At 45.6% G+C, this 25,903-nt stretch overlaps 2 protein-coding genes across 2 annotated transcripts in view; both read left to right on the forward strand.

Annotated features, from left to right (window-relative positions):
- LOC129822386 (protein phosphatase 1D-like) overlaps window positions 1-2,574 on the forward strand; it is a 22,702-nt gene extending 20,128 nt beyond the window's left edge. The window contains exon 6 of the mRNA XM_055880630.1: window positions 1-2,574. This exon is cut by the window's left edge and continues 2,031 nt beyond it. The gene's annotated coding sequence lies outside the window, so the exon portion shown is untranslated.
- Window positions 2,575-4,236: 1,662 nt separating this feature from the next.
- On the forward strand, window positions 4,237-25,209 carry LOC129822388 (amyloid protein-binding protein 2-like). The gene is made up of 13 exons (XM_055880632.1): window positions 4,237-4,552; window positions 6,972-7,060; window positions 8,207-8,358; window positions 8,739-8,862; window positions 12,778-12,946; window positions 13,260-13,349; window positions 13,980-14,047; window positions 17,267-17,372; window positions 18,126-18,250; window positions 18,840-18,925; window positions 20,726-20,916; window positions 21,028-21,193; window positions 24,270-25,209. The coding sequence occupies exons 1-13, from the start codon at window positions 4,415-4,417 to the stop codon at window positions 24,530-24,532; spliced, it is 1,767 nt and encodes a 588-aa protein (XP_055736607.1). The 5' UTR covers window positions 4,237-4,414; the 3' UTR covers window positions 24,533-25,209.
- Window positions 25,210-25,903: the final 694 nt, after the last annotated feature.

Genomic DNA, 25,903 nt, shown 5'->3' on the forward strand with positions numbered 1-25,903 from the left:
GCGGGGGGCCTTTACTCCTTTACTTGGCTCATCGCGTTCTAGCGACACCTTGTGGCAGGCCGGGTGCCTGCAGGCTGACCTCGGTCGTCAGTTGAACTGTGTTTTCCTCCGACACATTGGTGCGGCTGGCTTCCGGGTTCAAATTTTAAGCCGGGAAGGTGTTAAGAAGAGCGGTTTGGCGGGTCATGTTTCAGAGGACACATGACTCGACCTTTCACCTCTCCTAAACCCATTGGGGGAGTTGCAGCGATGAGACAAGATTGAAATTGGGGAGGAAAAGGGGGATAAAAATACAACCTCAAAAAAATCTAATAATAAAAGAACCGCTCGCCCACACGACGCCTTACACCGTGGTCTGAGGCCAGTTGGACGTATAGTGTCAAATGATCTAAAACGATGATGCAACAGCTTTGGTGGATATTCCTGAGGTCACCATGCCAACTGCACTCTCCCTCAACTTTGAGACATCTGTTGTATTGTGTTGTTGTGACAACTGCACATTTTTTAGAGTGGTATTTTTTTTATTGTCCCCCAGCACAAGGTGCACCTGTGTAATGATCATGCTGTTTATTAATCAACTTCTTGATATGCCACACCTGTCAGGTGGATGGATTATCTTGGCAAAGGAGAAATGCTTCATAACAGGAATATAAACAAATTTTTACACAACATTTGAGAGAAACCCGTTTTTTTTTTGTGAGTATGGAACATTTCTGTGATATTTTATTTCAGCTCATGAAACATTGGACCAACACTTTACATGTTGCGTTTTCATATTTTTGTTCAATGTAATAATTAATTAATAGTTGATGAAGGTGAACTGTGTAATATAGTCAGTCAGAATGTTGTTGTTCCCACTGTCCGATGAGATCAGACGACACCTTGTGGCCATTACCTGTAATTGCTATTATTTGCCTTTTTGTTTTGTTGTTGTTGCTGCATTTACCCCCAACAACAATACCTGCGTCCCAAATGCAGACAATTAACTGTGTAGGCCTGCGTTTCCAAAACTAGTAGGGTCTCCTGATTTTGAAAAATGAGGTTACGAGACAAAATAAAATCGTGTTTGGTTCATAGAACCAGGGTTACGTCAGATATGGTTGTAATAAACAGAGCCGTTTCTGTTTTCGTCCTACAAGTGTTGCTCTATCTTATGGACCGTTTAAGCTACAAAATATTATGACCCCGTCACTGAAAGATATGACTCTCAGGAATATGTCTTCTGTTTCCCTCTGCAATGTCCACAAGCCTCATTAGAACAGAGTGGACAAGACCAGCCACTAAATCAGACTTGGGGGGGGGGGGGGGCATCAATGATGATGTTGTGTTCTACACAGAAGAACATACAACATGATTGGCTAATGATCTGAACTTCCCACAATACCTTTTTCTAAAGCATTTCAGTCACTTCAAACCATACTTTGTTCAGATTGACAGTATTTCAGACTGATTTGTACTAGACTGTCATGGCCCCAAAAAAACAAAAATGATTTCTATGAGTTCTGATGCAGTGGTCTTATAAGAGGAAGTGGTCGTGGGGAAACTAGCTAGATGTCAAAACACTGAGTGTACAAAACATGAAGAACACTTTCCTCGTTTTGAGTTGCACTGGTCAGTCTATGTCATGGAAACAAGCAGGCGTTGATAATGGTCTGTACACTCTGTGTTGTTTTTTCGTTTAGAGGGGTTTGAATTCAGGAAGAGTACTTGGTTGGGGGGGGGGGGGATCATAAGCTAAAAACTTACATTTTATTCTCATGTTGATTGACTTTGAATCTGACCGGTAGGCTACTTATGACTTGTTGACATCTTTTTGAAATGATATGAATGTTCTATTTGAAAAGCATTCAGACGCTTCGTCTTCAGTTACCTAAACGGATATTACTTTCCTGTATGAATGATGTGATTTTAAGTTCAAGCATTGTTTCATTATTTCACCTTGTTTGTCCTCATTTTGGCTGCTGTTGTGATTATTATTATTTTTTTACAGTGCATCAGACTTTTTAGCAGTGCTAGTGTTTTTTAGAAAGGTCTGCCGACTGCCACATTTGCTTGACGAACAGTTCTCGTTAAATTATTCATTATCTTTAGTCATACAGTATGTAGTTTTTTTGTTTTTCTAGACCAAAGTGCAATTTTTATGTCATTTTGTAACATTTTTGTTTGTTGTATTTCCTAGTAGGCCAATATTAGTTATATATATATTCTTTAAAAAAAAAATGTTTTAACTGGATTGAGAAGAAAAGACGGTGAAGTGATACTGGTGTCTGTTACTTTGTTGGGGATTGTTTTGTGCATAATGTTTTTATTGACATTATTTTGGTGGTGTCCCAAATTACACCCTATTCCCGATGTAATGCACTACTTTTTGACCAGAACCCTGGTCAAAAGTACTGCCATATATATATATTTTGAGATGTGTCCTTTGTTTTTTCCAGGTGAAGTGAGTAATTTTACAGGTTCATTCTGTTACGCCACCCTGTTCCGCTTGGCACTGACAGCAACTAGTGCATGTGTACAGTGTTCATGTGGAAAATTTGAATTGAAAATATGTGAAATAAAAATGTTTTGTGAGTGGTGTCTTCTTGACTTATTGGGGGGTTACAACGTACACAACGTGGATCAAGTGGATGTTGTGATTCATATTTCCTCAATCTCCAGCTTTTATACATATCAACAACTACAGTATACTATTGTTTCTCTTTAATTAGTTATATTTCTATTATTTATGATATTTATGTTGTTTTTATTACAAAAATTAAAAAAAAATCTTCTTTAAACGTAATTGTTGTTTAAGGGCTTGTAAGTAAGCATTTCACTATAAAGTCAACGACCTGTTGTATTCGGCGCATGTGACGACAAACAATTTGATTTAATTTGATATACCCTTTTAGCAATTAAGATTGAAACCTAGTTGAAAGAATACCAGTTACAACGCATTTTGGCATGAGACCAGATTAAAGACATTAAATATGTGCACAAACTGTCCCGGAAGAAAGCGTACGTACGTCACGAATGGCACTCTATTCCCAATGACCAGCGAGACTGCAAAAAAGTAAACCAAGAACGCCACCTAATCTGTGCCAAAGATATAGTATTAACTTGTCCTGTACCAACGACATCGTATTCCACCTGTCCTGTACCAACGGCATTGTATTATACCTATCCTCTACCAAAGTGACCTGTGCCTGTACCAGTACCCGACAGAAGGTCCATCGCCCATTGCTCGGTAAAGTTATTGGTCGGGAGCTTCGAATACAGTTTTTGGGCGGATTCGATTCTGCTGAGCGGAAAGGCACTGGGACGTGACGTCAACAGTAACCCGCGCCGCACCGTCATGTTGTCAACAAGGCAGCATGGTGCATCGTCCAGAAACATACATTTATTTTCCATAAAATACATTTTAGAATTTTCTAACTAGTTTTAATTGGGAAGCCAGCTAAAGCGTTTTTATTAAACAAAAAACATGTGAAAACCCAAAACCCTACTCATTACTACACGTGCTTAATTACGTCACTGTTGTTTTGAGCTGACTTCAACATCGGACAGAGCAGGACACCTGGCTCACGCCCAGGAGGCAGCCCAGTTCCAAATCGAATGCAATAAACGTTTAGCCATGCAATACACGCATACACGGGCGCGATTAATCGAACCCCCTCATCGGTCGGGAGCAGAGAGAGCGCAGTACAGAGGGGGGGGGGGGTCTTGCAAATGATCTGGAATGAGGGACAAAACATGGGATTATGACAGCCAGTAGTTGTGTTTGTGCAATCCCCTCGAATCGTTCTCTGTTTTCCTCTGAGTTGGAAGCAAAATGGTGTATGAGGAGTCGCAGAGAAAGTGTAAACCAGTTAGGTAGTGAAGAGTATGTAGTAAGAGTTTGGAACGAAGATTTTTAAAACTAAACCAAGATAGACCACAGCCCGTCGTTTCAAATGGGAACAAATGAGTCATAGTGGGCAGAACAAGCAAGAACGAGTTAGCGAGATCCTATTGGCGCGGTCTAGTATTACTTTTTGCATATTTCCATTAGGGAACGCCTACTCTGAAGTACGCGTGTGCAATAACTAATTTGCCCTTTCAAGCCTTCTAAACAACGCAATTTTTGAAAACTTTGACAAAGGGTAAAATCTACAAAACTAAATCCACTCTGTTCGTAACAGAGTCTAATTTTGGGAACAGAAAACGGTATTCCGATCACATGTTTAATCGATGAGAAAATTAGCAGGATTTTAGCCAAAATCCATCTCGTTCCATCTTCTCCCACTGTCGGTCTGGGCTTCTTCTCATTGCCATATTTGGTAGTGAGCGGAAACGCCAAGCGGATGCTTCCCATTTATACATGTGGTGAAATATCTGTCTCGTTATTCTATCTGTGGTTTGAAGTAGTCTGTTGCTGAAGAAGGAAAACAATATGGCGGCGGTGGAGCTAGAATGGATCCCTGAAACACTGTACAACACTGCTATATCTGCAGTGGTGGACAACTACAGTCGATCTAGAAGGGACATTCGCTCCCTTCCTGAAAATATACGGTTTGATGTGTACTATAAGGTAAGGACTGTCACTGTTTGGTAAAACTTTAGCGAGTTAGTCTATTGTGATTTTAGTTTGCTACTGTTAGCTAAATTAGCTAGCTCAGTTTCTTGTTTGTTATTGTGCCTAGCTAGCTAACATTAGCTCGCTAGTTGTTTACTCTAAAAAGCTTGCTAGGAGACAGGCATTATGCTTCACATTTTGTCAAATCAAGAACTTCACTTGCTGAAGTGTATTCACAATTTTATTTGGTTCCGCAGCAGCAAAGTCTGTGCCCAGGTAATGAGGCCACATTGTTGAAAAACAAATAACGTTACAGCCAAAAATAATACTTCATAATAGATCAATAATTTCATAATTTTAATATATTCCACGTCTCTCATAATAGTAAGAACAAATGTCTTTAATCACGCACAGACTGGTTCACAATAATCAATGGAATATTGTCCCTGACAGAGTTCCCGTGCATTGTTTAACACGATGTGATTGCAAACGTGTTTTTCATTGAGATTAAGTTGCAGCAATGAGGTGCTTTCAGAGCGGGGCAGAGAAGAGAAAAGATGAGACATTTTTCAGTTAAAATTCAATAAAATCTTCAGTAAAAAGACAGGTGCCGCTAATAATACTGCCATCGTCGTGGAGGCAGAGGACATTAAGAAAGTATTCAGATCCTTTGATATTTCCCACATTTTGTTGTTACAGCCTTATTCTAAAATGGATTAAATTGTTTCCTCCCCTCATCAATCTATACACAATACCCCATAATGACAAAGCAAAAATAAGTTTTTAGACATTTTTGCTAATGTATATTTAAAAAAAACGGAAATCATATTTAGATAAGTATTCAGTATTACTCAGTACCTTGTTGAAGCACCTTTGGCAGCGATTACATTCTTGAGTCTTCTTGGGTATAGCACTACAAGCTTTGCACACCTGTATTTGGGGCTTCTCCCATTCTTCTCTGCAGGTCACTCAAGCTCTGTCAGCTGCACAGCTATTATCAGGTCTCTACATCGATGTTTGATGTGGTTCAAGTCTGGGATCTGGCTGGGCCACTTAAGGACATTTAGAGACTTGTCCCGAAGCCACTCCTGCGTTGTCTTGGCTGTGTGCTTAGGGTTGTTGTCTTGTTGGAAGGTGAACCTTTGCCCCAATCTGAGGTCCTGAGCACTCTGGAGCAAGTTTTCCTCAAGTATCTCTCTTTACTTTCCCCTTGATCCTGACTAGTCTCCCAGTCCCTGCTTCTGAAAAACATCCCCACAGCATGATGCTGCCACCACCATGCTTCACCGTAGGGACGGTGCCAGGTTTCCTCCAGAAGTAATGCTTGGCATTCAGGCCAAAGAGTTCAATCTTGGTTTTATCAGACCAGAGATTCTTATTTCTCATGGTCTTAGAGTCTTTAGGTGCCTTTTGGCAAACTCCAAGCGGGCTGTCATGTGCCTTTTACGCAGGAGTGGCTTCTGTCTGGCCACTACCATAAAGGCCTGATTGGTGGAGTGCTGCAAAGATTGTTGTCCTTCTGGAAGGTTCTCCCATCTCCACAGAGGAACTCTGCAGCTCTGTCAGAGTGACCATCGGGTTCTTGGTCACCTCCCTGACCAAGGCCCTTCTCTCCCAATTGCTCAGTTTGGCCGGGCGGCCAGCTCTAGGAAGTGTGTTGGTGGTTCCAAACTTTTTCCATTTAAGAATGATGGAGGCCACTGTGTTCTTGGGGACCTTCAATGCGGCAGACATTTTTTTGGTACCCTTCCCCAGATCTGTGCCTCAACACAATCCTTTCTCAGAGCTCTACGGACAATTCCTTCGACCTCTTGGCTTGGTTTTTGCTCTGACATGCACTGTCAACAGTGGGACCTTATATAGACAGGTGTGTGCCTTTCCAAATCATGTCCAGTCAATTAAATTTACCACAGGTGGACTCCAAGTTGTAGAAACATCTCAAGGATGATCAATGGAAACAGGATGCCCCTGAGCTCAACTTTGAGTCTCATAGCAAAGGGTCTGAATACTTATGTAAATAAGCAATTTGTAATACATTTACGAAAATGTCTAAACCTGTTTACGCTTTGTCACTATGGGGTATTGTGATGTCACTATGGGGTATTGTGATGTCATTATGGGATATTGTGATGTCATTATGGGGTATTGTGTGTAGATTGATGGGAAATAACGAATTTTAATCAATTTTAGAATGAGGCTGTAATGTAACAATGTGGAAAAAGTCAAGGGGTCTAAATACTTCCCGACTGCACCGTATCTGTAGCCCACGTACACTGTATCTGATGCTGTCTGGACAAAAACAGCTATAGTGTGCAACTGCAGCCTGCAATTCAGGGCGTTCCTGCACGTGGGCATTCCTGCACCCCCCCCCCCCCCCTCGAGCATCCCATTTGGTTTCTCCACCTCAAAGGTTTCTCTCCTCTCTTGCTCTCAGCTATACCAACAGGGCCAGCTATGCCAGCTGGGAGGGGAGTTCTGTGAGCTGGAGGTTTTTGCCAAAGTTCTGCGAGCTTCTGACAAAAGGTAAGGTACCAAAATGGACCGGGTCGTAAACCTACACACAGACAGTGTGTTTCCTTTCCACTATGCCTGTCCCCGAGGTGGTTCCTCAAAAGACCACCTGAAACGAGGTATGCGCCCTAAATGGCACCCTATTCCCTACATAGTGAATTACTATTCAAAAGTAGTGCACTATGTAGGGAATAGGGTGCTATGACATTACCTACCTAAGGCCACTGCAGTTTGAGAGTGGAGTCACCCACACACTCTGTCCTGCCTTGCTTTACACCATTCTGACATGATGTGTAGTAAAGGTGACCTGCTGAGACATATGTTGCCTGGCTGGACTGACTGACTGGTTTATGACCAGAGAGAGCGAGACAGAGAGACGGAGTGAGTGAAAGTGTGTGTGTGTGTGTCACTCACCCCTAAAAAGATGACTCCTGTCTCATGCCTGTGGGTCATGCAGCTTGGCCTTCAGTTTACACCAGTGATGGGGGAAGAACATCAAAACAGTAACATATCCTGATATTATTCTGGATGATATTATATCCAGACTTTGACTCCCAAGTATCGATTTGTAATAATAATATAATAAAAGTCTGACCTGTGCCAAATCTCCAGTGTTATTCATCCTACGACGTGTTCTCCATCTTCTTTAAAAAAAAATGTTTTCAGCACTTTATTTCCATGACTGATCAAAACTAATTTTCTCCTGGCTCTCTCTCGTCTCTCTGCAGCAGATTGAGCAATACGTTATAGAACATCAAATTGCAATAAAATCACAGTATGGAATCGGAATGCATATCAAAATCGCATTACACGTGGCATCGGGAACCTACGCGTGGTGATGTCGCTGGCATTTCCCAGCCCTAGTTCACACTGTTAACCGTGTTGTGCCAAAAAGTCCCCAGGCATTTCAGACTAATGGCAGTCCTAATGTACACACCCCCCCCCCCCCCCCCCCCCCCCCCCTCCCGCCACTTAACATTGATCATATCAATGTTGATGTGTTAAAACTGTCTGGTCTGCTTCAGGTTGAGGGGCTTTGGTTTTAGTGCTAACACTGGCGCTCTCATCCGGAGACTTTTCTCTGCTTCTATTATCCCCTTTGTAACTTGTCCAATGAAAGCTTAAAAAAATCCTTAGCTACTCTGTCCCTCCTACCAGACACCTGCTGCACCACTGTTTCCAGGCCCTGATGGACCATGGAGTGAAGGTGGCCTCCGTACTGGCCAACTCCTTCAGCCGCCGCTGCTCCTACATTGCAGAGTCAGACGCCCACGTCAAAGAGAAGGCCATTCAGTTCGGCTTCATTTTAGGTAGGTGAAGAAGCGTGTATAGTCTCAGTGTGTGTGTCCCAAATGGCATCCTATTACCTATATAGTGCACTACTTTTGACCAGAACTCATAGGGCTCTGGTCAAAAGTAGTGCACTGTGTGTCCCAAATGGCATCCTATTACCTATATAGTGCACTACTTTTGACCAGAACTCATAGGGCTCCGGTCAAAAGTAGTGCACTATATAGGGAATACAGTGCCATTGGGGACACACAATTGGCTATGTTACCAATCTTCTGAAATACTCAGTGTAACTGCAAACAAGATGACCTGCAACACCCCACTACCGTACTGTGGTCTGAGGCTATCTGGGAGGTACCCCAGTTGATACTTTGTTGTAATAGTCGGTTCTGTCCTCTAGGTGGCTTCCTGTCTGACGCAGGCTGGTACTGTGATGCAGAGAAGGTGTTCCTGTCGTGCCTGCAGCTGTGCACGCTCCACGACGAGGTGCTGCACTGGTACCGAGCTGTGGAGTGCTGCGTCAGGTAGGTCCTGGCTGGCTCTGGCTGGCTGGCTGGCTAGCTGTCTGTTCGTGTCTGGCTGGCTGTCTGTTCTTGTCTAGCTGGCTGTCTGTTTTTGTCTAGCTAGCTAGCTGGCTGTCTGTTCTTGTCTGGCTGGCTAGCTGTCTGTTCTTGTCTGGCTGGCTAGCTGTCTGTTCTTGTCTGGCTGGCTAGCTGTCTGTTCTTGTCTGGCTAGCTAGCTGTCTGTTCTTGTCTGGCTAGCTAGCTGTCTGTTCTTGTCTGGCTAGCTAGCTGTCTGTTCTTGGCTAGCTGGCTTGCTGTTCTTGGCTAGCTGGCTTGCTGTTCTTGGCTAGCTGGCTTGCTGTTCTTGGCTAGCTGGCTTGCTGTTCTTGGCTAGCTGGCTTGCTGTTCTTGGCTAGCTGGCTTGCTGTTCTTGGCTAGCTGGCTGTCTGTTGTTGTCTGGCTGGCTAGCTGTCTGTTTGATCTTGGCTGGCTGGCTAGCTGGCTATTTGTTCTTGGCTAGCTGGCTGTCTGTTCTTGTCTAGCTGGCTGGCTATCTGTTCTTGGCTAGCTGGCTGGCTATCTGGCTGTTTTTGTCTGGCTGGCTGGCTATCTGTCTGTTCTTGGCTAGCTGGCTGTCTGTTTGTGTCTGGCTGGCTGTCTGTTTGTGTCTGGCTAGCTGTCTGTTTGTGTCTGGCCCGCTAGCTGGCTGTTTGTGTCTGGCCCGCTAGCTGGCTGTTTGTGTCTGGCCCGCTAGCTGGCTATCTGTTTGTGTCTGGCCCGCTAGCTGGCTGTCTGTTTGTGTCTGGCCCGCTAGCTGGCTGTCTGGCCCGCTAGCTGGCTGTCTGTTCGTGTCTGGCCCGCTAGCTGGCTGTCTGTTCGTGTCTGGCCCGCTAGCTGGCTGTCTGTTCGTGTCTGGCCCGCTAGCTGGCTGTCTGTCTGTTCGTGTCTGGCCCGCTAGCTGGCTGTCTGTCTGTTCGTGTCTGGCCCGCTAGCTAGCTGGCTGTCTGTTCGTGTCTGGCCCGCTAGCTAGCTGGCTGTCTGTTCGTGTCTGGCCCGCTAGCTAGCTGGCTGTCTGTTCGTGTCTGGCCCGCTAGCTAGCTGGCTGTCTGTTCGTGTCTGGCCCGCTAGCTAGCTGGCTGTCTGTTCGTGTCTGGCCCGCTAGCTAGCTGGCTGTCTGTTCGTGTCTGGCCCGCTAGCTAGCTGGCTGTCTGTTCGTGTCTGGCCCGCTAGCTAGCTGGCTGTCTGTTCGTGTCTGGCCCGCTAGCTAGCTGGCTGTCTGGCCCGCTAGCTAGCTGGCTGTCTGGCCCGCTAGCTAGCTGGCTGTCTGGCCCGCTAGCTAGCTGGCTGTCTGGCCCGCTAGCTAGCTGGCTGTCTGGCCCGCTAGCTAGCTGGCTGTCTGGCCCGCTAGCTAGCTGGCTGTCTGTTCGTGTCTGGCCCGCTAGCTAGCTGGCTGTCTGTTCGTGTCTGGCCCGCTAGCTAGCTGGCTGTCTGTTCGTGTCTGGCCCGCTAGCTAGCTGGCTGTCTGTTCGTGTCTGGCCCGCTAGCTAGCTGGCTGTCTGTTCGTGTCTGGCCCGCTAGCTGGCTGGCTGTCTGGCCGGCTGTCTGTTCGTGTCTGGCCGGCTAGCTGGCTGTCTGGCCGGCTGTCTGTTCGTGTCTGGCCGGCTAGCTGGCTGTCTGTTCGTGTCTGGCCGGCTAGCTGGCTGTCTGTTCGTGTCTGGCCCGCTAGCTGGCTTGCTAGCCGGCTGTCTGTTCGTGTCTGGCCGGCTAGCCGGCTGTCTGTTCGTGTCTGGCCGGCTAGCCGGCTGTCTGTTCGTGTCTGGCCGGCTAGCCGGCTGTCTGTTCGTGTCTGGCCGGCTAGCCGGCTGTCTGTTCGTGTCTGGCCGGCTAGCCGGCTGTCTGTTCGTGTCTGGCCGGCTAGCCGGCTGTCTGTTCGTGTCTGGCCGTCTGTTCGTGTCTGGCCGTCTGTTCGTGTCTGGCTGGCCGTCTGTTCGTGTCTGGCTGGCCGTCTGTTCGTGTCTGGCTGGCCGTCTGTTCGTGTCTGGCTGGCCGTCTGTTCGTGTCTGGCTGGCCGTCTGTTCGTGTCTGGCTGGCCGTCTGTTCGTGTCTGGCTGGCCGTCTGTTCGTGTCTGGCTGGCCGTCTGTTCGTGTCTGGCTGGCCGTCTGTTCGTGTCTGGCTGGCCGTCTGTTCGTGTCTGGCTGGCCGTCTGTTCGTGTCTGGCTGGCCGTCTGTTCGTGTCTGGCTGGCCGTCTGTTCGTGTCTGGCTGGCCGTCTGTTCGTGTCTGGCTGGCCGTCTGTTCGTGTCTGGCTGGCCGTCTGTTCGTGTCTGGCTGGCCGTCTGTTCGTGTCTGGCTGGCCGTCTGTTCGTGTCTGGCTGGCCGTCTGTTCGTGGCTGGCTGGCCGTCTGTTCGTGGCTGGCTGGCCGTCTGTTCGTGGCTGGCCGGCTGGCTGGCCGTCTGTTCGTGTCTGGCCGGCTGGCTGGCCGTCTGTTCGTGTCTGGCCGGCTGGCTGGCCGTCTGTTCGTGTCTGGCCCGCTGGCTGGCCGTCTGTTCGTGTCTGGCCCGCTGGCTGGCCGGCTAGCCGGCCGTCTGTTCGTGTCTGGCCCGCTGGCCGGCCGTCTGTTCGTGTCTGGCCCGCTGGCCGGCCGTCTGTTCGTGTCTGGCCCGCTGGCCGGCCGTCTGTTCGTGTCTGGCCCGCTGGCCGGCCGTCTGTTCGTGTCTGGCCCGCTGGCCGGCCGTCTGTTCGTGTCTGGCCCGCTGGCTGGCCGTCTGTTCGTGTCTGGCCCGCTGGCTGGCCGTCTGTTCGTGTCTGGCCCGCTGGCTGGCCGTCTGTTCGTGTCTGGCCCGCTGGCTGGCCGTCTGTTCGTGTCTGGCCCGCTGGCTGGCCGGCTAGCCGGCTGTCTGTTCGTGTCTGGCCGGCTAGCCGGCTGTCTGTTCGTGTCTGGCCGGCTAGCCGGCTGTCTGTTCGTGTCTGGCCGGCTAGCCGGCTGTCTGTTCGTGTCTGGCCGGCTGTCTGTTCGTGGCTGGCCGGCTGTCTGTTCGTGTCCGGCCCGCTGGCCGGCTGTCTGTTCGTGTCCGGCCCGCTGGCCGGCTGTCTGTTCGTGTCCGGCCCGCTGGCCGGCTGTCTGTTCGTGTCCGGCCCGCTGGCCGGCTGTCTGTTCGTGTCCGGCCCGCTGGCCGGCTGTCTGTTCGTGTCCGGCCCGCTGGCCGGCTGTCTGTTCGTGTCCGGCCCGCTGGCCGGCTGTCTGTTTGTGTCTGGCCCGCTAGCTGGCTGTCTGTTTGTGTCTGGCCCGCTAGCTGGCTGTCTGTTTGTGTCTGGCCCGCTAGCTGGCTGTCTGTTTGTGTCTGGCCCGCTAGCTGGCTGTCTGTTTGTGTCTGGCCCGCTAGCTGGCTGTCTGTTTGTGTCTGGCCCGCTAGCTGGCTGTCTGTTCGTGTCTGGCCCGCTGTCTGTTCGTGTCTGGCCCGCTGTCTGTTCGTGTCTGGCCCGCTAGCTGGCTGTCTGTCTGTGTCTGGCCCGCTAGCTGTCTGTCTGTTCGTGTCTGGCCGGCTGTCTGTGTCTGGCCGGCTAGCTGGCTGTCTGTTCGTGTCTGGCCTGCTAGCTGGCTGTCTGTTCATGTCTGGCCCGCTAGCTGGCTGTTTTTGTCTGGCTGGCTGGCTGGCTATCTGTCTGTCTGTTTGTGTCTGGCTGTCTGTCTGTTTGTGTCTGGCTGTCTGTTGCTGGCTAGCTGGCTGTCTGTTTGTCAGGCTGGCTGTCTGTCTGTTCGTGTCTGGCCCGCTAGATGTCTGGCTGGCTGGCCGGCTAGCTGGCTGTCTGTCATAGTTTCTGAATAAAGGTGTTATTGCACCAACCACTGCTAGCTCCAGTTAATTTTCCTCATTGCGGGTAGATACAGGAGCCTCTTTCCCTCATCTCTTCTCTGTGGTGTCCGTGTTCCTCAGGCTGCTCCATGTCCGTAATGGGAACTGTAAATACCATCAGGGAGAAGAGACATTCAAGCTGGCCCAGTCCTACATGGACAAACTAGCCAAACATGGCCACCAGGCCAACAAAGCAGCGCTGTATGGAGAGCTGTGTGCCTTGCTCTTTGCCAAGAGTCACTACGATGAGGTAGGCTTTCCTTCTTATTTCTACACAAAATCTCTTTTCAAACCAAAGCTTTTTCAAACATAACCAGTAGTAAAAAAAAAAACTGTTAGTCATATTTTGTGGATAAGCCATGAAGGATATTCTTCTTCCTACACTACCAGAAAATCTATTAAGACCATCATTTGGCCAAACGTCAGGCCAGAGGATGCTAGCAAGAAACGTTGATTTAGAAAGTCTTTTTGATCAGACTGATCTTCGAAGTCACTGGATAAGAGCGTCTACTAAATGACCAAAATGTAAATGACGAGTCTTGTTTCCTGCTCCTGTGTGTCAGGCCTACAGGTGGTGCATAGAAGCCATGAAGGAGATCACAGAGGACCTGCCTGTCAAAGTGGTGGTGGACGTCCTCAGGCAAGCCTCCAAGGTAACAGAAATGTTATGGAGACAGTGGATGTATCTCAAATAGCACTACGTTTGACCAGGACCCATTTTTTTGCACACTAGGTTCTGGTTGAAAGTAGTGTCCTAATATATAGGGAATTGGGTGTTCATTTTGGGACACACATGAAAAGTTATGGGGACGGTGTTGTTTGAGACGCTATGGAAGTGACCGAGACATTGTTTGCTAAAGGATAACATCAATCCTATTCCGTCCCCTGCACTCGGGAAGGAACTAGCCTTGTATCCATACAATACAGCAGTGTGGCTGACAGCAGAACAACTCTGGGAGGTAATATAGAGAGACTGGAACACAATTCATTTATTTTTCCAGAAGAAACTTCAGTTGTGGCAAGTCTGATAAGATAAAGGTAAAGATATATATATATATATATATCTCTATGAGCTTTGGTCAAACTAGTACACTATAGTAGGTGGAAGGAATAACAGGGCATTATCTGTGTCATATTTTGATGATTGTAAAAATAAGAAATGCCAATAAATATTTTGTTAAAAAAAATACGAAATTGTGCACTATATACGGACTAGGTTTCCATTTGGAACGCAGACAGAGAATAAATGGTGACGTCTGCTTGGCTGTGTGTCTCTTTAACAGGCCTGTGTTGTGAAGAGGGAGTTCAGGAAAGCGGAACAGCTGATTAAACACGCCGTCTTTCTGGCACGGTAAGACTTCCTGTTTCTATTCACTCCTTTTTTATGGTAACACTTTTTTTACATTTTAAAGTATCCTTTTATAAACTATTGTTTTAATCTTTTTTTATAAATCCTTTTTATAGGTTGGCCAACCTCAGTGTTTTATTTATATATATATATATTAGTGGGGCAAAAAAGTATTTAGTCAGCCACCAATTGTGCAAGTTCTCTCACTTAAAGATGAAATCACATTATAGGATTTTTAATGAATTTATTTGCAAATTATGGTGGAAAATAAGTATTTGGTCACCTACAAACAAGCAAGATTACTGGCTCTAACAGACCTGTAACTTCTTATTTAAGAGGCTCTTCTGTCCTCCACTCGTTACCTGTATTAATGGCAACTGTTTGAACTTGTTATCAGTATTAAAGACACCTGTCCACAACCTCAAACAGTCACACTCCAAACTCCACTATGGCCAAGACCAAAGAGCTGTCAAAGGACACCAGAAACAAAATTGTAGACCTGCACCAGGCTGGGAAGACTGAATCTGCAATAGGTAAGCAGCTTGGTTTGAAGAAATCAACTGTCGGAGCAATTTAGGAAATGGAAGACATACAAGACCACGGATAATCTCCCTCGATCTGGGGCTCCACGCAAGATCTCACCCCGTGGGGTCAAAATGATCACAAGAACGGTGAGCAAAAATCCCAGAACCACACGGGGGGACCTAGTGAATGACCTGCAGAGAGCTGGGACCAAAGTAACAAAGCCTACCATCAGCAAGGGCATTGAAGATGAAACGTGGCTGGGTCTTTCAGCATGACAATGATCCGAAACACACCGCCCGGGCAACGAAGGAGTGGCTTCGTAAGAAGCATTTCAAGGTCCTGGAGTGGCCTAGCCAGTCTCCAGATCTCAACCCCATAGAAAATCTTTGGAAGGAGTTGAAAGTCTGTGTTGCCCAGCAACAGCCACAAAACATCACTGCTCTAGAGGAGATCTGCATGGAGGAATGGGCCAAAATACCAGCAACAGTGTGTGAAAACCTTGTGAAGACTTACAGAAAACGTTTGACCTCTGTCATTGCCAACAAAGGGTATATAACAAAGTATTGAGGTAAACTTTTGTTATTGACCAAATACTTATTTTCCATCATAATTTGCAAATAAATTAATAAAAAATCCTACAATGTGATTTTCTGGATTTTTTTTTTCTCATTTTGTCTGTCATAGTTGAAGTGTACCTATGATGAAAATTACAGGCCTCATCTTTTTAAGTGGGAGAACTTGCACAATTGGTGGCTGACTAAATACTCCCCCCCCCCCCCCCCCCCCCCCCCCCCCCACTGCGTGTGTGTGTGTGTGTGTGTATATATACACTGCTCAAAAAAATAAAGGGAACACTTAAACAACACAATGTAACTCCAAGTCAATCACACTTCTGTGAAATCAAACTGTCCACTTAGGAAGCAACACTGATTGACAATAAATGTCACATGCTGTTGTGCAAATGGAATAGACAAAAGGTGGAAATTATAGGCAATTAGCAAGACACCCCCCAAAACAGGAGTGATTCTGCAGGTGGTGACCACAGACCACTTCTCAGTTCCTATGCTTCCTGGCTGGTGTTTTGGTCACTTTTGAATGCTGGCGGTGCTCTCACTCTAGTGGTAGCATGAGACGGAGTCTACAACCCACACAAGTGGCTCAGGTAGTGCAGTTCATCCAGGATGGCACATCAATGCGAACTGTGGCAAAAAGGTTTGCTGTGTCTGTCAGCGTAGTGTCCAGAGCATGCAGGCGCTACCAGGAGACAGGCCAGTACATCAGGAGACGTGGAGGAGGCCGTAGGAGGGCAACAACCCAGCAGCAGGACCGCTACCTCCGACTTTGTGCAAGGAGGTGCACTGCCAGCGCCCTGCAAAATGACCTCCAGCAGGCCACAAATGTGCATGTGTCAGCATATGGTCTCACAAGGGGTCTGAGGATCTCATCTCGGTACCTAATGGCAGTCAGGCTACCTCTGGCGAGCACATGGAGGGCTGTGCGGCCCCACAAAGAAATGCCACCCCACACCATGACTGACCCATCGCCAAACCGGTCATGCTGGAGGATGTTGCAGGCAGCAGAACGTTCAAATGCACAAATGTGGCCTGCTGGAGGTCATTTTGCAGGGCGCTGGCAGTGCACCTCCTTGCACAAAGTCGGAGGTAGCGGTCCTGCTGCTGGGTTGTTGCCCTCCTACGGCCTCCTCCACGTCTCCTGATGTACTGGCCTGTCTCCTGGTAGCGCCTGCATGCTCTGGACACTACGCTGACAGACACAGCAAACCTTTTTGCCACAGTTCGCATTGATGTGCCATCCTGGATGAACTGCACTACCTCAGCCACTTGTGTGGGTTGTAGACTCCGTCTCATGCTACCACTAGAGAGAGCACCGCCAGCATTCAAAAGTGACCAAAACATCAGCCAGGAAGCATAGGAACTGAGAAGTGGTCTGTGGTCACCACCTGCAGAATCACTCCTGTTTTGGGGGGTGTCTTGCTAATTGCCTATAATTTCCACCTTTTGTCTTTTCCATTTGCACAACAGCATGTGAAATTTGTCAATCGGTGTTGCTTCCTAAGTGGACAGTTTGATTTCATAAAAGTGTGATTGACTTGGAGTTACATTGTGTTGTTTAAGTGTTCCCTTTATTTTTTTGAGCAATATATATATATATATATTTACTGAGTATACCAAACATTAAGAACACCTTCCTAATATTGAGTTTGCCCTCAGATCAGTCTCAATTCGTCAGGACATGTACAAGGTGTCGCCAGTGTTCCACAGGGATGCTGGCCCATGTTGACTCCAATGTTTCCTACAGTTGTGTCAAGTTGGCTGGATGTCCTTTGGGTGGTGGAACATTCTTGATACACACTCATGGAAAATTCCCAGCAGCGTTGCAGTTTTTAACACAAACCGTTGCGCCTGGCACCTACTACCATACCCCGTTCAAAAGGCACTTTAATATTTTGTCTTGTTCATTCACCCTCTGAATGGCACACATACACATCTCAATTGGCTTAACAATCCTTCTTTAACCCCGTCTCCTCATCTACACTGATTTGAAGTGGATTTAACAAGTGACATCAATAAGGGATCATAGCTTTCACCTGGATTCACCTGGTCAGTCTGTCATGGAAAGAGCAGGTGACCTTAATGTCTCTCTCTAATTATTCATGTTCCTGGATCACTATTTCAGGGAGCATTTTGGACAAAAGCATCCCAAATACTCAGACACTCTGCTGGACTATGGCTTCTACCTACTGAACGTAGATAACATCTGCCAGTCAGTGGCCATCTACCAGGTGGGTTATTCATATAGACTATACACTACCTTTTTATCTAGGGTGGCAAAATTTCACAACTTTCCCCAAATCCTGGTTGGACAATACCTGGAATCAGGAGGCGGGGGGGGGGGTATGGGAAATCAGGAAAACCTGGGAATTTGGGGGAAGTTCCCAGAATTTTTCAACTCTAAAATCCCCTTTTTGGTTAGTTCCCTGGTCAAAAGTAGTTCACATCCAGAAGGTGAGGTCAGTACAGGTGCATCAACGCAGGGACCGAGAGACTGAAAAACAGCTTCTATCTCATGGTCATCAGACTTAAACAGCCATCACTAACATTGAGTGGCTGCTGCCAACATACTGACTCAAATCTCTAGCCACTTTAATAATAAAAAATTGGATGTAATAAATGTATCACTAGTCACTTTAAACAATGTCACTTATTATAATGTTTACATACCCTACATTACTCATCTCATATGTATATACTGTACTATATACCATCTACCGCATCTTGCCTATGCCGTTCGGCCGTCACTCATCCATATATTTATATGTACATATTCTTATTCATTCCTTTACTCTTGTGTGTATAAGTTAGTTGTTGTGAAATTGTTAGATTACTTGTTAGATATTACTGTACCGCCAGAACTAGAAGCACAAGCATTTTGTTACACTTGGTTAGCAGATGTTAATGCGAGTGTATGTGACCAAATAGAGAATAGACTGCCGTTTTGGGACACATCCAAATGCTGGTCTCTCTCTCATTTGCAGACGGCGTTGGACATCAGACAGTCTGTATTCGGGGGGAAGAACATTCACGTGGCGACGGCTCACGAAGACCTGGCTTACTCCTCCTACGTACACCAGTACAGCTCTGGGAAATTTGCCAACGCTCTGTGAGTCGCTGCACCCTCCTTCCTCTACTATTCCTGGACTGACTTTGACCCTGCTCGATAATTACGTTAGACTCCCCTTTTTTTTAAAGACTATTTATCTGCCTCCTATTCCCTAATATAGTGCACTACTGTTGACAAGAGGGAATAGGGGTGAACTATGACATGAATAAGGTGCCATTTTGGGATGCAGACTTGAATAATATTTCTGTCATTTCCATATGGCTGTAGTTTGCTGGTACTGTAAAAGTCTTAAGTCACTCAAGGTTACTGCGGGTGTAACGCTCTGGGCATGTTCCACGTAATGGGAATTAGAAGCACAATGAAGGAATAGGAACTAGGAATAGTCGATTCTGAAGATTATAGCTGACCATAAGGACAAGAGGAAGGATTGTAAGGGTTTCGTCTGTCATTTTGTGGTGTGGCAAAACCCCCCCCTTCATGTGTATGTTTGGTCAGTAACCCTCAGATACATAGACAAAGTACTTCTTCTAAAGTAATCTGTTTTCTTGGGAAAAGTTTTTGCTGTTGTTCTGAGCAGTGTGTCTAAAGTGCCCAGCCTCTTACTCAACAAGCATTCTGTTTCCTCCAGATTCCATGCAGAACGTGCCATAGACATCATAACTCACATTCTCCCCGAAGACCATCTACTCCTGGCCTCCTCCAAGAGGGTCAAAGGTCATTCTTTCCACCATTTCTAAATCGCTGAGTCACTCCTAGCTGGCATCTGAGTCATCACTGTGCTGTGTAGTGCCTCTGGAACGCGGCGACTGTGACCACAGGCAGTCATGAGATTGAGGAGAAACGGCACAGTCCTTTCTGACTACTCGTCCTAGTAGGATTTATGGAGATGTTATTGACTGTTTCTAGCTCAGGGACAGATTGATGTGTGGATGTTGGTGGTGTGATGTGTAATCGTATACAGGTGATGTCGGAAGTTTACATACACCTTAGCCAAATGCATTTAAACTCCGTTTTTCACAATTCCTGACATTTAATCCTAGTAAAAATTCCCTGTCTTAGGTCAGTTAGGATCACCACTTTATTTTAAGAATGTGAAATGTCAGAATAATAGTAGATTTATTTCAGCTTTTATTTCTTTCATCACATTCCCAGGGGGTCAGAAGTTACATTAAATTAGTATTTGGTAGCATTGCCTTTAAATTGTTTAACTTGGGTCAAACGTTTCGGGTAGCCTTCCACAAGCTTCCCACAATAAGTTGGGTCAACTTTGGCCCATTTCTCCTGACAGAGCTGGTGTAACTGAGTCAGGATTGTACGCCTCCTTGCTCACACACGCCTTTTCAATTCTTCCCACAAATGTTCCATAGGATTGAGGTCAGGGCTTTGTGATGGCCACTCCAATACCTTGACTTTGTTGTCCTTAAGCCATTTTGCCACAACTTTGGAAGTATGCTTGGGGTCATTGTCCATTTGGAAGACCCATTTGTGACCAAGCTTTAACTTCCTGACTGATGTCTTGAGATGTTGCTTCAATATATCCATATAATTTTCCTACCTCATTAAGCCTTCTATTTTGTGAAGTGCACCAGTCCCTCCTGCAGCAAAGCACCCCCACAACATGATGCTGCCCCCCCTGTGCTTCACGGTTGGGAAGGTGTTCTTCGGCTTGCAAGCCTCCCCCTTTTTCCTCCAAACAATTGTATTTTTGTTTTATCAGACCAGAGGACATTTCTCCAAAAAGTATGATCTTTGTCCCCATATGCAGTTGCAAACCGTAGTCTGGCTGTTTTGGAGCAGTGGCTTCTTCCTTGCTGAGCGGCCTTTCAGGTTATGTCGATATAGGACTTGTTTTACTGTGGATATAGATACTTTTGTACCTGTTTCCTCCAGCATCTTCACAAGGTCCTTTGCTGTTGTTCTGGTATTGATTTGCACTTTTCACACCAAAGTATGTTCATCTCTAGGAGACAGAACGCGTCTCCTTCCTGAGCGGTATGACGGCTGCGTGGTCCCATGGTGTTACCTGCGTACTATTGTTTGTACAGATGAACGTGGTACCTTTAGGCATTTGGAAATTGTTCCCAAGGATGAACCAGACTTGTGGAGGTCTACCATTTTTCTTCTGAGGTCTTGGCTGATTTCTTTAGATTTTCCCATGATGTCAGGCAAAGAGGCACTGAGTTTGAAGGTAGGCCTTGAAATACATCCACAGGTACACCTCCAATTGACACAAATTATGTCAATTAGCCTATCAGAAGCCATGACATTATTTTCTGGAGTTTTCCGAGCTGTTTAAAAGGCACAGTCAACTTAGTGTATGTAAACTTCTGACCCACTGGAATTGTGATACAGTGAAATAATCTGTCTGTGAAAAATGACTTGTCATTCAAAGTAGATGTCCCAACTATAGTTTGTTAACAAGAAATGTGTGGAGTGGTTGAAAAACGAGTTTCAATGACTCCAACCTAAGTGTGTGTAAACTACCGACTCCAACTGTACTTACTGCCTCGCCAGCTCTGATCCTGGAGGAGATCGCCATCGACTGCCACAACAAGGAGACAGAGGAGCGCCTGCTGCAGGAGGCCTATGACCTGCACCTGTCCTCTCTACAGCTGGCCAAGAAAGCCTTCGGCGAGTTCAACGTCCAGACAGCCAAACACTACGGAAACCTGGGACGCCTCTACCAGTCCATGAGGAAGTTCAAGGTTAGAGGGGGGGAGGGGGCGAAAGACACACACACACATTGGTGTCCAATGGTAGTGCTTTGATCACCTGATATCCTACCTCTCTCCACACCATTGTAAACTGTGTTGTAGGAGGCTGAGGAGATGCACATTAAAGCCATCCAGATCAAGGAGCAGCTTCTGGGGCAGGAGGACTATGAGGTGGCTCTGTCTGTGGGTCATCTGGCCTCGCTCTATAACTATGACATGAACCAGTATGAAGATGCTGAGAGACTCTACCGACGATCCATCTCCATCGGTAAGTGTGTGTACATAATGACAAAACGGAAACAGGTTTTTGAAATGTAGAAATGTTGGCAAATAGAAAATAAACGGATACCTTATTTGCATAAATATTCAGACCCTTTGCTATGAGACTTGAAATTGAGCTCAAGTGCATCCTGTTTCCATTGATTATCCTTGATGTTTCTAAAACTTGATTGGAGTCCACCTGTGGTCAATTCAATTAATTGGACATGATTAGGAAAGGCACACACCTGTCTATATAAGGTCCCACAGTTGACAGTGCATGTCAGAGCAGAATCCAAGCCATGAGGTCCACGAAATTGTCCGTAGAGTTTTGAGACTGGATTGTGTCGAGGCACATATCTTAGGAACGGTACCAAAAAATGTCTGCAGTATTGAAGGTCCCCAAGAACACAGTGGCCTCCATCATTCTTAAATGGAAGAAGTTTGGAACCACCAAGACTCTTTCTAGAGCTGGCCGCCCGGCCAAACTGAGCAATTGGGAGAGAAGAGCCTTGGTCATGGAGGTGACCAAGAACCTGATGGTCACTCTGACAGAGCTCCAGTGTTCCTCTGTGGAGATGGGAGAACCTTCCAGAAGGACAACCATCTCTGCAGCAATCAGATCTTTAGTAAAAGGCACATGACAGTTCGCTTGGAGTTTGCCAAAAGGCACCTAATGGATGCTGACCAAGAGAAACAAGATTCTCTGGTCTGATAACCTTTGACCTGAATACCTATAGTTACGCCTGGAGGAAACCTGGCACCATCCCTACGGTGAAGCATGGTGGTGGCAGCATCATGCTGTGGGGATGTTGGTCAGGATCGAAGGAAAGATGAACGGAGCAAAGTACGGAGAGATCCTTGATGAAAACCTGTTCGAGTGCTCAGGACCTCAGATTGGGGTTAAGGTTCACCTTATAACAGGACAACGACCCTAAACACACAGCCAAGACAATGCAGGAGTGGCTTCGGGATAAGTCTCTAAATGTCCCAGCCAGATCCCGAACTTGAACCTGATCGAACATCTCTGGAGAAACCTGAAAATAACTGTGCCTTGACGCTCCCCATCCAACCTGACAGAGCTTGAGAGGATCTGCAGAGAAGAATGGGAGAATCTCCCCAAATACAGGTGTGCCAAACTTGTAGCATCATACCCAAGAAGACTCAGGCTGTAATCACTGCTAAAGGTGCTTCAACAAAGTACTGAGTAAAGGGTCTGAATACTTAAGTAAATGTGATATTTCCATTTATGTTTAATACATTTGCGAACGTTTCTAAAAACCTGTTTTTGCTTTGACATTATGGGGTTGTGTGTGTTGATGAGGGGGAGATAATGTAATCCATTGTAGACTAACAAAATTTGGAAAAAGTCAAGGGGTCTGAATTCTTTCCGAATGCACTAATGTATAGCACCAGTCAAAAGTTTGGACACACCTACTCATTCAAGGGTTTTTCTTTATTTTTACTATTTTCTACATTGTAGATTAATAGTGAAGACATCAAAACTATGAAATAAACATGGAATCATGTAGTAACCAAAAAAGTGTTAAACAAATATGAGGTTCTTCAAAGTAGCCACCCTTTGCCTTTGACAGCTTTGCACACTTGGCGTTCTCTCAACCAGCTTCATGAGGTAGTCCCCTGGAATGCATTTCAATGAACAGGTTAAAAGCTGAAGTATCTTGAGTCAATTATTTAACCCTTTTATTATGGAAAGCCTAAAGTTCAGGAGTAAAATGTGCTTAAGTCACATGATAAGTTACATGGACTCACTGTGTGCAATAATAGTGGTTAACATTTTTTTTTAACTAGGCAAGTCAGTTAAGAATAAATCCTTATTTACAATGACATTGGGCCAGTTGTGATACGGCCTGGAATCAAACCCGGGTCTGTAGTGACGCCTCTAGCACTGAGGACTAGTACCCTACACATTCAATCGGTCCCTCAACCGAGCAGTGAATTTCAAATCTCAAAAACCAGGGAGGTTTTTCAATGCCTCGCAAAGAAGGCCACCGATTGGTAGATGTAAACAGACATCGATTATCCTTTTGAGCATGGTGAAATAAGTTATTAATCAGTTTACCCAATCACTACAAAGATACAGGCATCCTTCCTAACTCAGTTGCTGGAGAGGAGGAAAACGGCTCAGGGATTTCACCATGAGGCCAATGGTGACTTTAAAACAGTTACAGAGTTTAATGGCTATGATATGAGAACTGCGGATGGATCAACAACATTGTAGTTACTGTGAAAAGGAAGCCTGTACAGAATAAAAATATTTCAAAACATGCGTCGTGTTTGCAGCAAGGTACTTAAGTAATACAGCAAAAATAATATGGCAAAGAAAGTCGTTTTTTTTTGTCCTGAATACAAAGCATTATGTTGGAGCTAATCCAACACATCTGAGTACAATCTTCATATTTGAATACATAGTCATGGCTGCATCATGTTATGGGTATGTTTGTCAGCAGCAAGGACCAGGAGTTTTTTTGGGGGGGGGTTGAAAAGAAACAGAATACAGCTATGCACAGGCAATATCCTAGAGCAAAACCTGGTTCAGGCTGATTTCCAACAGACACTGAGAGATTTAATTCACCTTTCAGCAGGACAATGACCTCAAACACAAGGCCAAATATACACTGGAGTTACTTACCAAGACGACATTGAATGTTCTTGAGTGGCCTAGTTAGATTTTCAAGACGATTTAAGTCAAAACTATGGCAAGACTTGAAAACAACCAACTTGAGAGCCTGAAGAATTTTAAAAGAATAATGGGCAAATGTTGTACAATCCAGATGTGCAAAGCTCTTAGACTTACCCAGAAAGACTCACAGCTGTAATGATTCTAACATGTATTGACTCAGCGTCGAGTACTTATCTAATCAAAATATATCAGTGTTTTATTTTTTAAATAAATATTAGAATTTTTCTTAGATCGTTGATAAATAAATGACAATCAAATCCATTTTAATCCCATTTTGTAACACAACAATGTGGAATAAATCAAGAAGTGTGAATACTTCTCTGAAGGCACTTGCTTGTGTTGGTCTTCATCTGTTTTTACCCATGTATCTTTCCCCTGTCAGGTAAGAAACTATTCGGTGAGGGCTACAGCGGTCTGGAGTACGACTACCGGGGGCTGATCAAACTCTACAACTCAATAGGGAACTATGAGAAGGTGTTTGAGTATCACAACGTCCTGTCTAACTGGAACCGACTCCGGGATAGGCAGTTTGCTGTGGCGGATGCCCTAGAGGATGTTAATACTAGTCCCCAGCAGACACAGGAAGTGGTACAGACCTTCCTACTGGCCCAGAGCTATGGGCCCACACGAGCCTGCCTGGGCTGAGACATACACACACACACAGCAAGAAGCATCCAGGATGGGACTGGTTCACCAAAACCCTCACACCAATCTAAGGAGCTAACTATTTATTTGACTTCTTTAAGAAGAGAACAGAGATTTTCAAAAAAGACTTACGTTTCATCATGGAAATTTCACAAACCGCCACCCTTCTTTTTTTTAGTTAATTTTCTTACTTTTGCCTTTTTTTAAATTTGGGTTTTGATAACTGCTTTTGTATCTGAACCAGTGTAGCTCTGACCACCAGGAGAATACACTGTCACTCTCTGTTGGAGACATGGAATACCCTACTAAGTTCTTTTGTCACCACAGTCCCCTTGTCGTAGTCAACGGCCACGACGAGGGGACTGCACTATATAGGGAATAGTGTGTCGTTTAGGACGCAGACTGAGAAATGTTTCTACCCACGTCCCTCCCAGGTGTCACCACAACGGAAGGACAATTTGAACTAAATGTGCCATGATTTATATGCATATATACACCATGACTGATAGGGAACGCTGTGTTGAAGTCACGTGCCTACAACTTGGCACTACCCAACCGTTGTCAAAATGTTGGAAGCTAAAGAAATGCATTAATGTCTACATTTGTTTTTGCCACACTTATTTTATTAGACACCTTAATGCATACCTTTAAATTGTGAGATAAAAATGTAAAACAGATTTTCTTCAAAGTGTTTTTTGTTGTTGTTGAAAGTTCTAATGTTACTGTCCCCACTACAACAAAATGCATGTCATTTTGTCCTTGAGAAACATTTTAATTTGAAATACTGCAGAATTCCATTCATTCTATGGAGGGCTGCTTCTTCTGGGGAATACCAATATGGCCGACCGGTGGCTTCAAAGCCTCTCATTGGCCAATACATAGCATCAGCAATCCAGCTTTTTTTTTATTATAAATTTTTTCTTTTTTCTTCTATACATCATTGGTCAAGAGCTTGTTGTGACTAATACAGTGAACAATATTGCAGGTTTATCCCATCAGTTTGTTGTGTTCTAAAACAAACACTTCAGTTCCATTTTACAGATTAACTTTGGTCCTTTTATGAAGGATGGATTTGACTTTTAAATACTTTTTTATTTTTTACTTTCGGATCATTTTTTGGAGGGGGTTAGTAATCAGTGGGTTTAAAGTTACTCTAGTCACATGACTTTTGTTTAATTTAATAATGCTTTCCATGCAGCGTAGGTCTGACATAGCTTAATTTAAATGCAAATATTATAATTTTTATGCAGAGTTTTTTTTTTTAAGCCCAATGCTATGGTTTCAGAAGGATGAGCCAAATTGATTTGTGACCTGAGGTGGGAGACCAGTGTCCTCTCAACACCATCCTGCAGTCTCAAAGGGTTTCCGCCC

Source organism: Salvelinus fontinalis, chromosome 24 (genome assembly GCF_029448725.1).
Source record: "Salvelinus fontinalis isolate EN_2023a chromosome 24, ASM2944872v1, whole genome shotgun sequence".
Classification (NCBI taxonomy): domain Eukaryota; kingdom Metazoa; phylum Chordata; class Actinopteri; order Salmoniformes; family Salmonidae; genus Salvelinus; species Salvelinus fontinalis.

Bases quoted from the DNA above. Each gene is read 5' to 3' on its own strand.
- LOC129822388 (XM_055880632.1), top strand. From the start codon at position 4,415: ATGGCGGCGGTGGAGCTAGAATGGATCCCTGAAACACTGTACAACACT. The intron at 17,373-18,125 runs GTGGGTTATTCA...TCTCATTTGCAG, and splicing joins AGTCAGTGGCCATCTACCAG to ACGGCGTTGGACATCAGACA. The intron at 18,251-18,839 runs GTGAGTCGCTGC...TGTTTCCTCCAG, and splicing joins GGGAAATTTGCCAACGCTCT to ATTCCATGCAGAACGTGCCA.